The sequence below is a fragment of the Ipomoea nil genome, unplaced genomic scaffold (genome assembly GCF_001879475.1).
Source record: "Ipomoea nil cultivar Tokyo-kokei standard unplaced genomic scaffold, Asagao_1.1 scaffold0205, whole genome shotgun sequence".
Lineage (NCBI taxonomy): Eukaryota > Viridiplantae > Streptophyta > Magnoliopsida > Solanales > Convolvulaceae > Ipomoea > Ipomoea nil.
Window position 1 is genome coordinate 298,303 of NW_017616633.1, and position 17,228 is coordinate 315,530.

Here is a 17,228-nt window from a genome sequence, read left to right on the forward strand (position 1 = left end):
CTAAAACCTGCAGGGTGGTGCCTAAAACCAGGGGTCTTCCCCACATAGTTTTCAACTGAAATGATTAATCTGCCATCTCAAAGGTGGCATATATGACTCTTCACTTCACATCACTTGCAGGGTCCATACATTTCAGAGAAATGATCATTTCTGGAGAAAAAAAAGTGTTGAGTGTGTGTAGCATATAATTTTGCAGCAGCAAATTAAAGAGTTGAGATTTTGAATAGTTGATTGCATTAGGAAGCATGATATGAGACAGACTTACAGATAAGATGAGTGCATATATGATAATTCATCGAAATTGCTACTAACTTAACTTATAAAACCACAAGGTGCAAAACAGCTAGCGGGGAGTGGGATGCAAATTAAACCACAAAGAATAACAAGACAAGATGGTTATGCATTATGTGGAACCCGAACCACCTAAGCAGAGACGACTCTCATCCATTATATGATTACCAATCACACTGGGTGTAGGCCTAAGTTGAGCACGAAACTTATTCCCGTGGCTGCCAGCTTTCAAAGGGGGCAACCAGGCCATGGCAAGGAGTGTATTGCTGCAATAAATTAAAGAAGAAAAAGTGATTTTGGAAAGCAATGACAGTGAAAAGAATGATTCCATTCAGAGGGTTACGTTGTTTGTTATTTCAAATCTAATGGAAATTAAAGCAAAGCTCAGATCAATAGCTGCAGCTAGACTGACTATATAAACGAATTGAAATCCCAGTCCAAAAAGCGGGGACAGTATGTATAGTACCTCCATCTTGTTTAAGAGCTCTCTGGCACTGGGAGCAGACAGCACAATGTGGCGAGCAACTGGCTTGATGAAACCTTCCTCAACCCCGTTGTCAAATAATGCCAGCAAAGAATTGTAGTACCCATCGACGTTGAGCAAACCAACCTGCAATATCATATCCACTTATATTCTCTTTCAACCCCATATAGCCAATTTATTATACATAATTATTATTTTACCGGTTTTTTATGAATCCCAAGTTGTGCCCACGTTATCATTTCCAACAACTCTTCCATGGTTCCATATCCTCCTAAACATTTCATGGAGCGGAGGAGGGAAACATATTAAGACATATGTATCTATCTCAATTCTCAAAGCAGATGATAGATGCTCTGTTATGTTACCTGGAAGTGCTATAAACGCATCTGCCTCCCGAGCCATTTCAGCTTTACGCTCATGCATATCAGAAACGATTCTCACATCCCCAACACTTCCACCCGATATCTGTCAATACTAATGTTAACAACGATTTTAACTGAAACTGGTAAACAAAATTACTACATTTTTACATTATTATGTTCGATCCGATCCAGAACAATACACCATAATTTCCCGCCCTCTAATCATCTTCATTCAATCTTCAACAAAAAATTGAATGCCAATAAACCACATGCAATTCCAAAAACTAGAACCAAAGAAGATAATCATCACAGAAGAATTGAAGCCTCAGCTCATTCAATTCGTTATCTATATACCATTTCCATCATTTCTATACAATATAATGAAGATTATGTCTCAAACATGCTTACCTCAACAGGCACCAGTGCTTTAGGCATGACCCTGCATGTAAAAATCGAGTGAAATTCTAGAATAAATCAGAGATAGATAGATACCAACACTGCACAATCGAAGATTAAAAATTCCAAAAAGGTGTTAGATAGATGATAGTTACCCAAGAACATGACACCCTCCATCAAAGACTCTTTTAGAAATCAAACCCATCAAACCTATACTTCCACCACCATAGACCAAGTCTATCTTCCTACTTACCTGCACCCAACATTCACAAATTAAAGTCAAAATCATAATCTACAAACTTAACTTTTAACAATTAACTCATTTTCACTATATATATATATATAAACAAAGTTCAGACAAGGTACACAAATTATTAAAGAAATGAATCTTTCTCAGAGGCCAAAACCCAAACCCAAAAATTTTGCAGGCTTGGAAATGGAAATGGAAACCCCATACTACTTAACATTGACCAACCAATTCATTTCCCAACTCAACAGCAGCATCACTGAAGACTTTTCTGTGGCCTGAGTTGCTTCCACAGAACACACAAATTCTCCTGAAATTGCTTCTTCTATTATTGCCCTCCATTCAACTCTCTCACAATTCAATCCCTCCCTCCCTCAAGAAAACAGTAAAAAGCTTTCACTTTTTTTTTTTTTTTTTTTTTTTTTTTTTTTTTTTTTTTTTTGAGTTTGAGCACAATCTTTCTATATTTCAGTGCATATTTAATATGATATTTGGGGAGTGTGTGAAAAGAAAGAATTTTTTTTTAGAGTTTAGAAGATAAAACAAGACGACAAGAGAGGTAAAAGACAATCTGGGTATTGCGGGCTTCAATGAAATCAATATATTTGTGTAAAATAATGGCATATATATGTATGTAAGATATATTCATATGTACATATATAGGAGAGAAAGAGATGTGAAACGGTTATGATAAAATATGACGACGATGATAAAGAAAACACAAGAAGCCCACATGCTTCATTCGCTTTCTAATCCAACGTCAATGTGTCGGCTTTTCGAGATTATTGTTTACTAAGATTCGGGATTAGTACGTCACAAAATCTATATTTAATTTTTAAACAATCTTCTTTTCATACTTTGTTTAATTTTCGGATTAATTAATATTATTTGATGACTTACTATGCTGCAATTACTAGTGCAAGTATCCGGAAAAAAATTCATTTTTTTTTTCGATAGAATTATATTTTCTTTTCATTTCTCGAAACCTTGTTTGTTTTTCTAAAATTTGAGATACAAGTTACATGTGTTCTCCAATTTTGAGAAGTAGAGAAAGAGTTACGGCTTGACGCCCGTCTCCATCTCCGATCACGGCTTTGATTTTCTCTTCTTTGGATTTTTATTATAAATTTTGAAATTTAATTCTAAAAATGAATTCGAACAATTGAAAAAAAAAAAAAAAAAAGAAAGAAAGAAGACAACACTGAATAAATTAAGTGAATGGGCCAGTCTCTTGTTTGTCGATCATTATTACATGGACCATTGTCCACACAATTGTGTGGATCATAAATGAATAGTACATTTTTAAGACAAATTATATTGGAAATCAGGGCGCACAATGCATTGTGCGTCCTGGTCCAAAACGATATTGTTTGATACTTTTTGCGTGTCTGCTGTTAATTTCTTAAAAAACAAAATCATGTTTCAAATGTACAGAATTGTATAATAGAATACACATAATTTAATACCTGAAAACATAGACTTTTATAACTGAATACACATGGGCCCTGTTTGGTAAAAAATTGGCCTATAGGCCAATTTTGGCTTATTTGACCACTATTAATTGTTTGATTTAGTTAAAATATCAATATAAATGTTTGGTTAATTAGCTTTTTGCAACTCCAAAAGGCTAAAATTAAAAAAGCTACTCCTAGCAACTTTTTCAATTAGCTTTTTGAGAAAAGAAATTATACCAAACAGCTATAAGCTAACAGCTAATTTACCAAACACTTTTTTACAATCAGTTAATGTTATCCAAGTATTTATACCTTCTAATTAACACAATCAGCTAACAATAAACAGCTATTAGCTAACAACCATTTTACCAAACAGGGCCATAATCTTTTTTGAAAGGATAATACACATAATCTAACATAATACATAATATACATAAACTCTTAACTCTTTAAAAAAAATCTATGTTTCGAATGTACAGAATTATATAATAGAATGCACATAATTTTATACATGAAAATACAGAATTTTATACCTGAAAACACAGAATTTTATCACTGAAAATTCCCATGTTTAGAATGTACAGAATTATATAATAAAATGCACATAATTTTATACTTGAAATTAACAAAACGACGTCATTTTGGAAGGCGCGGGACGCACATTGCTATGTGTGCCCTGGTGCACGGTATAACAATTGCATTTTTAATATACTAAAAGTACATTATTTGTGTGTTAAAGGTACATTTTTTAAAAGTACATTATTTGAATACTGAAAGTACATTACTTATATATACTATCAAATAATGTACCTTCAATTACACAAATAATATACTTTTAATATATTAAAAATGTACCTAATATTCATAATCCACACAACTATGTAAATCATGTTCCACACAATAATTTGCCCTTCTTTGGTACATTGATAGGGATGGAGCCATGGAGGATGAAATTGAGAAACAAACTTACCAAGGAGTATTTAAGTTGTACACTTCACTAGAGTTATTAAAATGCGTTTAGCGTGTGAGGCTAGCTAATTCCACAAAAGGAAACTTTTAATGTGGACCATTGTGTAGGTAGCAGCGTGGATCATGAAATATATAGAGTATATCATTTTAATTAGAGCAAATTACACTTTTGGTCCTGTGACTATTGGGGGTGTGTTAATTTGGGTACGTGACTTTTAAAAGTAACAATTTAATCCTTTGACTATCGTTTTTTTAGCAATTTAGGTCCTCCCGGCCAAATTGCCGGTTGAAATCGGCCGGAAAGATGTTTCAAATAAAAAAAATAATATAATAGCGGGGGTAATTCCGTCTTTTTAGGTGTAAAATAATTAGCGGGAAATGCAGCGGAAGTCTGTTGGAAGTCGAAGAACAAATAGCTATGTTTTCTTTCTAAAATCCTCAACCCTAATTTCTAAAATCCTCACAGTACGAGCAAGTGATTGTGAAGTCGAGGAAGGGAATCTGTATCTACGATTGCGTCGAGGGGTTGTTCGTCTTCTGCGACTGGATTCGACTTCTCAATGCGTAAAACGTCTGCCACTGGAATGGGGTCTGGCTCAACGACGCTACAGCTAAGTAAGAAAAAATTTGTTTTACAGTTGAAATTGTACGAAGTTTATGAATTTTATGCCAAATAAAGTACTTTATTGTGGAGTAGAGCATATGTAGGGTTTGTCGTGTTGTACTTGTGTCTTGGCATAAAGCATAATATAATTTGTACTTGTGTCTTGAAATTTTGGGACCAAAATCTGGATTTTTGTGTTGTTCTTTTTTGTTCTTTTGTGTTCTGTGGGTGTGACCGATCTATGGACTTTTGTGTTATTCAATTGTGTTCTGTGGGTGGGGACCATTATGTTTATAGTTTTCTGAATATGTCATGTGCATATACTGTGATTATTTAACTTTTCCATATGACTTTATTATTCTGTGTTTTGTGGGGACCACTATTATGACTGTTGAGTGTGTGAATGGTGGCTTGACAGGAGCAGGAGTTGGCCCTTTTTCAGTTTTCCTTTTCCATAATGGGATAATAAATAGGGTTGGTGAAGTTAAATACATGGGTGGTGATGTAGAAGTGTATGAAAGAATGGAAGCTAATGAAGTCTGTTTAAATGTGTTGAAGGATAGGATAAAACACTTAGGGTATAGTGAGGCAGGAACAGTACTTTATTGTTGGTGGAATGAAAGATTGAAGTTGATAAAAACAGACAATGATATAATATCCATATTGAATGAAGTCAACCCAGGTAACATGTTGGAGTTTTGGGTTGAAACACTGGATGATTTGGACTTGTTTGATGCTGACATGGTAGCAATTGAGGCAGGCAGTGATTGGGAAAATGAGATTGAGGTAGACTGTTTGGGGGTAGATCAACAGGATGATGTAGAGTTTGGGGATGGATTAAATGCAGAACAGAAGCAGGAGGATGGGGATGGGTTAAAAATGGAGGATGGTGATGGCTTAAAACAGGAGAATAAAGTACTTTCAGTTGCTGAAAAAAAGAAGTTGAAAAACAGTTGGGATGAAATAAACTTTTCTGATGAGGACTCAATTGTGGATTCTGATAGTGATGGGGAAGGTAAATGGCCCATATTTAGAGCTGCAACAGACATGAAAGATCCCCATTTTACTTTAGGCATGACTTTTGCTTCCAAACAACAGTTTAGAGAAGCAGTTCAAAACTATGCTTTCATAAATGGCAAAGAAATCAGAACACTTAAAAATGACAAGGAAAGGGTCATAGTTAAGTGTACACAGGAGGGTTGCCCTTGGAGAATAGGCTTGAGGAAAGTAATAGGCTCATTGTCATGGAGAATTTTGAACATGATAGATGAACATGAAGGGTGTTCTTGGGTTTGGGAGAATTCTATGGTCAAATCTACTGTGGTTGCTAAGAGGTGGTCTACTCACTTAAAAGACCACCCAGATTGGATGATGAGAAAGTTCAAGGATAAGGTGTGCAGTCAAGAAGGATTTTATGTGAGTGATTCCCAAGCCTATAGGGCTATTTGGAAGTCAAAGAAGCTAAGAGAAGGTGAAGAGGAAGATAACTTCAAAAACATTTGGAGATACTATGAAGAAATTTGTAAGACAAATCCTAGGTCAAGATGTATTATCAAGACCAGTGACCTGCTAGATGGGAGTGGACAAGAAAGATTTTTGAGAATATATGTTTGCTGGGACAGTAGCAAGCAAGGCTTCAAGAACTGTAGAAAATTGATAGGGGTAGATGGCTGTCACCTTAGAAGTGCAACAGGTGGGATGCTACTGACTGCTGTGACTGTAGATGCAAATGATAATATATTTCCACTAGCTTATGCTATTGTGGAAGGAGAGAAAAGAGAGTCCTGGACTTGGTTTCTAATGCTTCTGAAAGATGATCTGGAGATAAGCCCCAATGTGGAAGATGAATACTGTTTCATAAGTGACAAACAAAAGGGATTAATTCAAGCATTTGTGGAGGTGCTACCTGGTGTGGAGCACAGGTTTTGTATGAGACATTTGCATGCTAATATGAAGGTGGCAGGTTTCCATGGAAAGGCAATTAAGGATGCTGTATGGGCTTGTGCTAAGGCAACCACTGTAAACAAATTCAATGATGCTTTAAGAATATTAAGGAGATTAGATGAAGATGCATACCAATGGTTAGGTGATAAGAGCCCAAAAGAATGGTCTAGATCCCACTTCTCTACAAGATGCAAGTCTGACATGTTGGTAAATAACATTTGTGAGTCTTGGAATTCATCTATATTGGAGGCAAGGGACAAGCCAATCATTGACTGCTTAGAGTGGATTAGGAGGATGATCATGGGTAAATTGTTTGAGAACAGGCAGAAAGCAACTGAATGGAAGGGTTTGATATCTCCTAACATTGTCAAGAAGTTAAAGGTGATTGAGAAGGATGCAGCAGGTTACCAGGCCACACAATGTGATTTCTTCAAGTTTGAGGTTCAACAACTATATGGGGATCGACAACAAGTTGACTTAGAAAGACAGCAGTGTTCTTGTAGGAGGTGGGAGCTGAGTGGCATTCCATGCAAGCACGCAATCTGTGCTATTTGGAAAAAATATGGAAAGGGTGGAGTGTTGGACTATGTGCATCCATGTTATTCGAAAGAGACCTATCTGAAGATATATAGTGGATGTATCAACCCCATGGCAGGTGTAGCTGAGTGGCCTATGTGTGACAGAATCCCTCCATTACCACCTTTGTATTCTGCAAAGGTAAGTATTTATCTACTAGTCATCATTTGCCACTGATATATTTTGAGTGTGTATTGTATAAACTTTTTGGTGCTATGCAGGTTGGGAGGCCAAAGAAACTAAGAAAGAAATCAGTTGATGATTTGACCCATGATGGAAAGACAGTGTCTAGAAACCATATTCAACTACACTGTACTGTATGTAGGTTGGCTGGACATAATGCTAGAAAGTGTCCATCGAATCCAAATAAAAAGGTATAATCTGATATACTTTTGCTTTAGAATAGTGTTGAGAAGTATTTATAACGTATCCATGTTTATATTTCCAGATAAAGCCCAAGAAGAGGGTCATTTATGCCACTCACCAAATCAGGACACCAGCAGCACCACCACAATCAAGTCAGCAGAGTGGAGTAGGGCAGCAACAGCAAAGAGACCAGCCTACTGGATTACAACATCAACACCAGTCTGAAGAAAGGGAACACACTCAGCAAGAAGAGGTGAACCAGAATGCACAGGATGGGGAGCTAAATGAAGAGAACCAAACTGAAACGCAAGCCAAAACCAAGAGAGGAACAAAGATGAGGGAATCCAACAGGAAAAAACCCTATTACACAAGGAGCAAGACAGTGATGAAGTCGAAGTTCTTTGGCAACATGGATGACCCAATAGACATTCAATGACTTCAAGTTTAATTAGATTGGTTTATGGAAAATTTTTTGACTGTAGCATTGGATCTGCTATTTTGGTAGTATGTTTGACTTATGCATGTACATTGGATTGCCTTGGCTATTTTGGTACTGAATCTTTGCAACTGTAATTTAGTTTGTAGTCTGTAGGTTTTGGTGAAGTTTTTGTAATGGTGAATTGTGAAGCAGGCTAAATTGTAATACCAAAACTCAGTTTTTGTCAATGGTGAAGCAGGCTAAATTGTAATGGTCAATACCAAAACTTGCTGAATTGTGATCAATACCATAATTCTTACATTGCAATACCATCATTCTTACATTGTCAAATTGTAATGGTGACTACCAAAACTAGCCACTGCCATTACACATACAGACCACACTGGCCACTGCCACTACACATACATACCATAAATATTATCAGTTTCCTAAACCCTACAACTAACAAAGACTGCAAATATTACAATGAACACTACTACAACCTTGTTCATCCACCTACAACCATAACACACTTTGCCATCGTCTTTATCACCTTTAACCTTCATATTTAATTTGCGTATCTCATCATCTTGTCGGTTGATGCGTTTTAGTAATCCCGGAATAATTTTCTTTGAATGATAGCATATTGGAGGATCATACCAATCAATAAATCCACATCCCACCTTCCTCTGAATTAATTAAAAAAAAAAAAACTCAATTACCTTCGAAAATTAACAGAAAAATTTTAACAAAAATTGGAGAGAATAAAATCAGAACTTACATTACCACCGGAGCATTGCCAAAATCTACGACCTGGATTTTCATTTGTCCATGAAGTTCGAATTTTCAGTTGTTCACCACATCTACAATGGATAATTGGAAACCTTTCCCCAAATTCATAGTACTCACTACCATCATTGGAAGAACAAGAGGAATACGAATTCGCCATACCCAGAACGAGTAGATGGGGAATGATGCGTGCCACTGCTTTCTTCTCTTCGTACTGGGTTCGTCTTCTTCGTGCCCCCTGCTCAACAAATCTGCAATGCAATTAGGGTTCTTCGTACAAGGCTATTCGCATATCACCAAATACGGATAATATATAATTTGCAGCTAATTATTTTACACCTAAAAAGACGGAATTACCCCCGCTATTATATTATTTTTTTATTTGAAACATCTTTCCGGCCGATTTCAACCGGCAATTTGGCCGGGAGGACCTAAATTGCTAAAAAAACGATAGTCAAAGGATTAAATTGTTACTTTTAAAAGTCACGTACCCAAATTAACACACCCCCAATAGTCACAGGACCAAAAGTGTAATTTGCTGCTCTTTTAATTATATTTTAGTTTTATTTGATAATATTCTTATATTTTTTAGTTTAATTTTTTCTCTACACCAATTTTATTATAACAATAGTAAAGTATCATTTTAATTCTACTATAGTTTCTAGTTCCATTTGATAAAATACATTATTGGTTGAGCTCTACTTTTTGTTTCATTTTTCATTAACATTAGTTTAATTATAGTAATGTTGAAGTATTATTTTAATTGCACTTCAGGTCATTTGACAACATATGTTATTGTATGGCTATGAATTTTAGTTTCATTTTCCACGCACACTAGTTTCATTGTAGCAATACTAAAGTATCATTTTAATTATACTATAACTTCATTTGACAATAATGTGCTCTTTTTTTAGTTTTATTTTCCACACACACTAGATTTATTATAGTACCACTAAAGTTTCATTATATATATATATATATATATATATATATATATATATATATATATATATATATATATATATATATTGATTTAAATGAGAACAAGACTTTTCGAGCGGTCGGTGCGGTTTACACCATTATGTATGCATAAATACACCACACAGTGTTCGAAAATGCACCAAAATGAAATGCCATAAAATGCACCATACACCAAAAAACCGTACCACACATAATGGTGTATTTTCGAACACTGTGTGGTGCATTTATGCATACCTAATGGTGTAAATCACACCGACTGCACGGGAAGCTTTGTTCTCATAGGAACCTGCCATATATATATATATATATATATATATATATATATATATATATATATATATATATATATATATATATATATATAGGGGCGATCAAGTGCATCTGTAACACCCCTAATATTTAAAATAATTAAAACTTATATAAATAGTGCAACCAACATTAATTATCCCAAACAGAGCATAAAATTATCCATAAGAGTCGGGGTGCTATGCCACACCTAGGTTTGAGAACCTAGGTGCACAGGCTAAACTAACCAATGCATATTTAATTTGTAAGTCAATATCAAGTACAACCCAAGGCACGCATGCCATCTACTGTACTAGAGCTAACTAGGCTAAGTCCAAGGTTCTGACTAGCGCGCTCCGCAGCTAATGCTCATCACCTGAAAAACATTCGGTGTAACAACCGTCAGCGAATAATGCTGGTAACCCACTCCAACGCGTTAAGTACAATATATGTAGATATAAGAAACTCATTTTGCAACTGAAATACATATATACTTACAAGACTCTAATTTAAATCCAAGATCAAGACTTAAGACACAATAACAGACTCAACAGTATAGAATAATCATAAAGACTAGCATACATCCTAAGAACACGTTGCGAGACATGACAGGCAGATAAGCATATAAATAATAAATAGAGGCAACTAAGGCATTCGAGACAGTTAGCAAGTAATCAACAAAGCACACAATCCATCTTCAAACCTTATACCAAGTTCCAACCTTGTAGATCCCCTCTGTCCTTATATTAGTTCCAACCTATACTGTAACACACCGTGTTACGACCTTTAATCCTGGATTAATTATTTAATTAATTCCGTTAATAATAATAATAATTAAAAAGGACTTAATTTGGTTAGAATTCCCTTTAATTAATTAATATGGTCCACCATGGATCGTGGACCCTTGCCTAAACTAGAGTCTTAAGCCTATTAGGAATAAAGATAGTGGATCTTCCACTATTCAAATTCTAATTAGGAATCCTAGACCTATTAGGAATAAATATAGTAGGCCTTTACTACTCAGATTCTAATTAGGAATCCTAGACCTATATACCTATTAGGAATAGAATGTAGGTCTTTACTATTCAGACTCTGATTAGGATTCCTAACTCTATAAATAGGGGATTAGAAAGCAATTAGAATCCTACCATAGTTAATTCTACCACATAAGATATTCCTGAAGGGAAACCTACAGAGGAACCCCCCTACCACCAAACGTAGAGGAATCCACGGGAAGAAGATCTTAGAGAAGAACCTTAGTAGCCAAGGATATTGATTAGGGCTAAGAGGCAACCCATGTCTCAACAAAACCTATTTTCCTTGCTATATCTTATCATTGCTCCTTTGATATGTGATTCTGTGTTTGAGTCTTGATAGAGCTTTGCCTAGGGTTTATATTGTGTTTATGTGATAATCTTGATGTTCTTGATATTGTGATTGATTATATGAATGATCTTGTATTTTGATTATGTCTAGAGATCTAGGGTTTATATCGTGAATTTCGTATTATGATGTTCTTGGTATAGTTGGGTGGGATTATGCATGATCGGGTGTTGAGTCTAGCTTAGGATTTATGTTTAGGACTTTGCATATAGATTTCTTGATGTTCGTGTCATTCCGGATGTCCCTGAACCATTATATGATTTATGTTGAGTCATGGCATGTTTAGGAATCGTGTTAGAACGTATTATGTATGGTTCTTGGTTTGTTTTTGTTAATTGAATACGTGTTGTTGTTGTTATGTGTTTGAATGTGTCTGGACATGGTTTCGGGTTCCACGAGTGATCCTGGGGCCGAAAGTTACCTGTGTATCAGTGGGGGGGAGGTGGGGGGACTGACCACCCGCCACCTACCCGCTGCCTGCGTTCATTGTACCAGCGGGCAGTGGTCTGCCCGCCGGCCACCCGCTGGAATGGCGAGTGGCCGTTGGCGGGTGGTCCTCCACCCGCCACCTACCCGCTGGAAATCGGTCGAGGTTCGTGATGTTTTCCCCTGTTTGTTGTTTCCCTGTGTTCCGTTGTGTCCTGTTGTACCCTGTTTGTCGTGTATGAGTCTCGTTTGGTGTTTTAGGTATCGTTCTAGGAATTTATGTGTAATACGTGTCATTGTTGTTGTGTCTTGATTGTTATTTGATTATTTGTTAGTTGATTGATTGATGATGAGTATCATGGTCATTGCGCAATGGCCAGTGTGATTGATGATGATGATGATGAGATTGTGATTGGTGGTAATGAATTGTTGGAGATTGGCACTACTTGTGCGCGGTCATTGTACTAAAGGTACAGGCCATAGCGGTGACTGTGCTGAAGGCACACACCCACCTTAGACTTGCGTGCCGTTGAGTATGGATCAGGTTATAAGTGTTGCGCTGTCATGTTAGAGCTATATGCGCTAACCCCTTGATATTGGCACTAGAGGTGCAGATCATTGAATGGCACTGCAGAACCATCTTGATATGTTGGTGGTTGATAGACGGTTTGTCGGTGGGGGCATGTAGTTGCTCGGAGGCATAAGGGGTGGTGATATAAGGGTAGCCTAGAGGTATAGGTTGGAACTGATATAAGGACGGAGGGGAGCTATAAGGTTGGAACTTGGTATAAGGTTGGAGGATGAATTGTGTGCTTTGATGACTACTTGCAAATTGATTGTCTTAAATGCCTTCGGTGTCTCTAATTATTATTTATATGCTTATCTGCCTGTTATGTCTTGTATTGCGTTCTTAGGATGCATGTTATAGTCTTTATGATTATTCTATACTGTCGAGTCTGTTAATGTGTCTTGAGTCTTGATCTTGGATTTAAACTAGAGTCTCGTAAGTATATATGTATTCCAGTTTCAAAATGAGTTTATTATATCTACCTATATTGTACTTAAAGCGTTGGAGTGGGTTACCAGCATTATTCGCTGACGGTTGTTACACCGAATGTTTTTCAAGGACAGTGAGTAGTTTCGGAGCGCGCTAGTTGGATTCGTGGACTTAGTTTAGATAGTATTAAGTCTTGATGAGATGGCCTGCATGCCTTAATTTGTATTTGGGTATTAATTATGAATTATGCTTTGTTAGTTAGTTTAGCCTGTGAATCTGAGTTCTTTAGCTCAAATGTGGCATAGCACCCCGACTACTGTGTTTAGTTTATGCTTTGTTTGAGAATTAATAATAGATTAGCCTTTATTTTATAGTTTTTAAATATCTCAAAATTTAGGGGTATTACAGTTGGTATCAGAGCCTAAGTTCGACCCTAGGACAATGCCTTTAGGATAAGACTTTGAGACATTAAGCTTGAACTCTAGGTACTTACATACTTGGGATGTTAAGAGTTAGACTTTAAGAATCTAGGCTGCATCTAGGATAGTACTCTAAGTTTGAGACTTTAAGATGTTAAGCCGTAACTCTAGGTGCTTAAATACTTAGGACTAAAGAATCTTAGGACGCGCGGTGAGGCTGTGAGTTTATCTATCATTGTCAGCTTAATTCTCCTCACTCTATCATGTGCTTAGCTTAAGAGTTCCCCATAATTATAGCATCAAAGTAAGGATGCGAACCCCTAACTTACCGTTACGATCGGTACTGATCCTATAAACACCGGAATGACGCCAACAAGGAACCAGTCGAGAACCCCCGAGCCTCCTACCCAAGATTCGTTAACCCAGAACCTACAACAGCTGACTCAGGTTGCCCAGACGTTGAGCAACACCATCCTTAATAACAACAACCGACTACCCCCAAACGGGAACCCAGACGTGGCTCGCCAAGCCTCGAGCCATCACTCACCTATCTTCGCAAGGGAAAAAGATCCTACAACCCTCGAGGAATGGATCCTAACGTTTGACAAGATCTTTGAAGTAGTGGAATACCTGGAAAGACGCCGTGTGGAACTAGCCTCGTTCTACTTCAGATATAAGGCTGATCTTTGGTGGGTTCACGAGGGACTGCCTATAGGCAAGAACCAGGATTCAACTGGGAAGCCCTGAAGGCTTGGTTACGGGAAATTTCTACCCTGCGCATGTAAGGGCAGCCATGTACGCAGAATTCCTCCACTTGAAACAGGGGATAACTATAGTGGTGGAATACCACAAACGATTCTTCGAACTAGCTCGCTTCGTACCTGAATTGGTACCCACAGAGGCGACTAAAGTAGAGAAGTTTGTGGCGGGTCTCAACTTCGAAGCTCAGAAGGCTCTAACCATAAGTAAGCCCAGAACCCTCCACGAGGCTTACGCTAGCGCCACCAACCTTCACCGAATCCCAACTTCTACAACGGAGAGTTCAGGACCAGATCCGGAAAAGGTGTAATGAAAGTTGGAGACCACTTGTAAAGGGAACTAGAACGCCAATTAAATGCAAGAAAGTGAAGTAGCGCATGAACAACACCTTTGCTTAATCTTTAGTGCGAGTTAAGTATATCATGTTGACTTATGAACCCTTTGCCTCAGCTTAAAATATTATTCACCCTTGAATCCTAGCCTCTCGACATTCCTAATTGTTGAAACCCTTGCCTCGAATCCTTGGTTATCCTTGAAAGCAATCAAACACCCGTTATGCCTTTACTTACTCTTTGTTGCATCTAATTCATCCTTGGAAACCCTAAATCGTTATGAGCTTGGAATCATTGCCATTGCTCTAAATTTGTATTCCTCTCTTTTAAACCCTTGCTAAAACTCTACAAGTGGTGTAAACCCCTTGCTCTGTCTAAATGGTGTGAAGATTGATGCTTATTAGGTTGGTGTTAAGATAGTTGTTAAAAAGGACTCGGCGTGTTAAGCAGAGACGGCAGACGCGTAGAAAGTACCGTGCACTAAGCTTCACTGCAATGAAGATCTTACTTTGGAATAAGGACCTTGATGGTTTTAAGGCACCGTAAGAAGCACATGCTACACACAAAATTGCCAAACGTCATGCGACGTCGAGAACAGTTAACCAATTGCATTCCAAGAAAGAGAAAGACATCACTAAGCATTTGGTCGCTATGGGATTAAATGGGACCGGACGACAAGCCAAACTTCAAGAAAGACCAAATGGGGGGCTTGTCATTAACCATGACAAGGAAAAGACAAAGGCTGGAATACAGTCAGCTACCTTATGAAGATTCCAAGATTTGTTAACTGTGAACAGGACTCCACCTATTGAGCAATTAAAGGCATGCGAGAATCCTTGGAGTAAGAGACAATGGATCGCCCTAAGGTGTTAACCTTGGTAAACGACCTGGGCCCACGTCCCGTTTTCAAAAGGTACTATCAATTCCGTTAGTTGTGAAAGTTACAGTTGAACCGTACGATTCAACCAACTGTGAAGGGTTGACACAAAAAATCGTGTAAACCAAGAAGTCGAGTTGAGAACTCGTGCTACGGACTTACAAGGACCTCAAGATAAACACCAAGGATGGTCCAAGTTTCCCACAACCACGGTTATTGTTCGAGTAGTCAAAGGACCCCCCTTACGAAGTTTTGTAAATAGCAAGACTGCCGAAACCTACGGTGCAAGCCTATTCCAGTCCTTAGCCCTTTTGTTTACCTCACTAAAGATCCCTGAATCCGTATAGAATAAACGAGGTATCCTTTCGTCTAAGGAGAACGAAAGAAGACAATTAAAGACTAAGAAACATTCCTTATCGTAGATCTCGTGCGTCCATTCTAGAATCATACATTTACGGGAGGTGTAAGGAACACTTTGTTATCAAGACCTCAATGACTTTAAAGATAAACAAGGAAATAGAACATCTCATGCGGATCACCAAGTCATCCCGTGATGAGAGACAATAAATGACTGCGTCCCAACAAAGAGAAAAGTGTGTCAAGTGCTCTCAATACTAAAAATATCACCAAAAAGGGCGCAACAAACCAAATCTCAGAGAGGACATGAAGTCTTGCTAAGAATTTCATCCACCAAGGAAGAGATGGAATTCAATAAAACAAGGAAGTCAACCCAAAGTTCCTTGATCCTTAGAAAACCTCAGCAAGAATCGAGAGTCAAGACCTAACCGACTAGGTCCAGACTTTTGAGCATTCTAGGGGAATATGCACAGAATTCATCACGAGAATTCCTTTAAAAGCAGTAAAGATGGATGAGGCTGGAGGGGCGGCAGTGGCGTGGTGTGGCGTCCGCCTGGAGCTGCAACGAAGGGCGTCGGATTCTCGTGTTTGGCGTGGTGTGGCGGTGGTGGCGTCATTTTGCCCAGGTGGCGGGCGACACGGCGAAGGGCGGAAGGGGGAAGGCGGAGGCAGCGGGTTCTCGGCGGTGCTTGGCCGGACAGTGGACGGGTCGTGGCCGTGTGGTCGACGGCTATTGTGGGGGTGTCTCGGCTAGAGTGGCGGGGAGTGAGGGAAAGAAAGAGAGAGAGAGAGAGAGAGAGAGAGAGAGAGAGAGAGAGAATGGGAGGAAGAAGTGTTTTTGATTTGGGGATTTTGTGGGTTTTAGGGATTTGGAGGGGGTTAAGAAGGTTGTGTCCCCTTAGGGTTTTAAGAGACAATTGTAGTTCAATGGTTAAGGTATTGGTTTAGGAATGAGAGGTCCAAGGGTTGATTTCTATTAGCTACATTAGGTTTGTTAATGCACTCTTTTATGATTTTGAGGACTTCCTATTATTCGTTTGATCCGAGGTGGCAAGAGTTTCGATTAGGTTCTCTAGTCGTATCCTTTGGTTTCAGGATTTGTAGATTATAGAAGGCATGAACTTTAACCCTTTAATTAATCCGAGGGGCGGTAGTAAGAGGAATTTAAGCTGATTGAACTAATTAACTTTGGCTTTTATTCAAAAGTACAGGAACTCTAAATAATCGAACTAAGTAAGCGATTCTACTAAAAGGTAGTTTACAAGGGTTCATAGTTTGCCTACCCTAAACAGAATTCTTCTTCCGGATTCTCTTCCAGTTGGTTTGTGGGTCCTCATCTCCTAGAGCCACGTCCTCCGTGTCGATCCCGGCTTTGGCTTCGAGGTCGGCATGGGTGCGGCTAATGACGAATACCTTTCCGGGTGCCCCGTAATTCCCCCGATTATTCGCGTTCCCTTGTTAGGCCATAACCGTAGGCTTCGTACTTGGGGTTTGAGTGCATTGGAAGGCCTT

General features: G+C 38.2%; 1 protein-coding gene across 2 annotated transcripts; it reads right to left on the reverse strand.

Moving 5' to 3' along the window:
- Nucleotides 1-203: 203 nt before the first annotated feature.
- LOC109190725 (cytokinin riboside 5'-monophosphate phosphoribohydrolase LOG8-like) lies at nucleotides 204-2,383 on the reverse strand. 2 transcript variants are annotated; one of them, XM_019341308.1, is made up of 9 exons: nucleotides 2,223-2,383; nucleotides 2,009-2,192; nucleotides 1,689-1,786; nucleotides 1,546-1,576; nucleotides 1,141-1,240; nucleotides 976-1,046; nucleotides 758-901; nucleotides 493-557; nucleotides 204-439 (listed from the first exon to the last, which is right to left on the reverse strand). In XM_019341308.1, the coding sequence occupies exons 2-8, from the start codon at nucleotides 2,120-2,122 to the stop codon at nucleotides 498-500; spliced, it is 618 nt and encodes a 205-aa protein (XP_019196853.1). In that variant the 5' UTR covers nucleotides 2,123-2,192; nucleotides 2,223-2,383; the 3' UTR covers nucleotides 204-439; nucleotides 493-497. The 2 variants fall into 2 exon arrangements, with proteins under 2 accessions (XP_019196853.1, XP_019196845.1); XM_019341300.1 differs by having other exon boundaries at nucleotides 204-557.
- Between the last annotated feature and the right edge of the window lie 14,845 nt (nucleotides 2,384-17,228).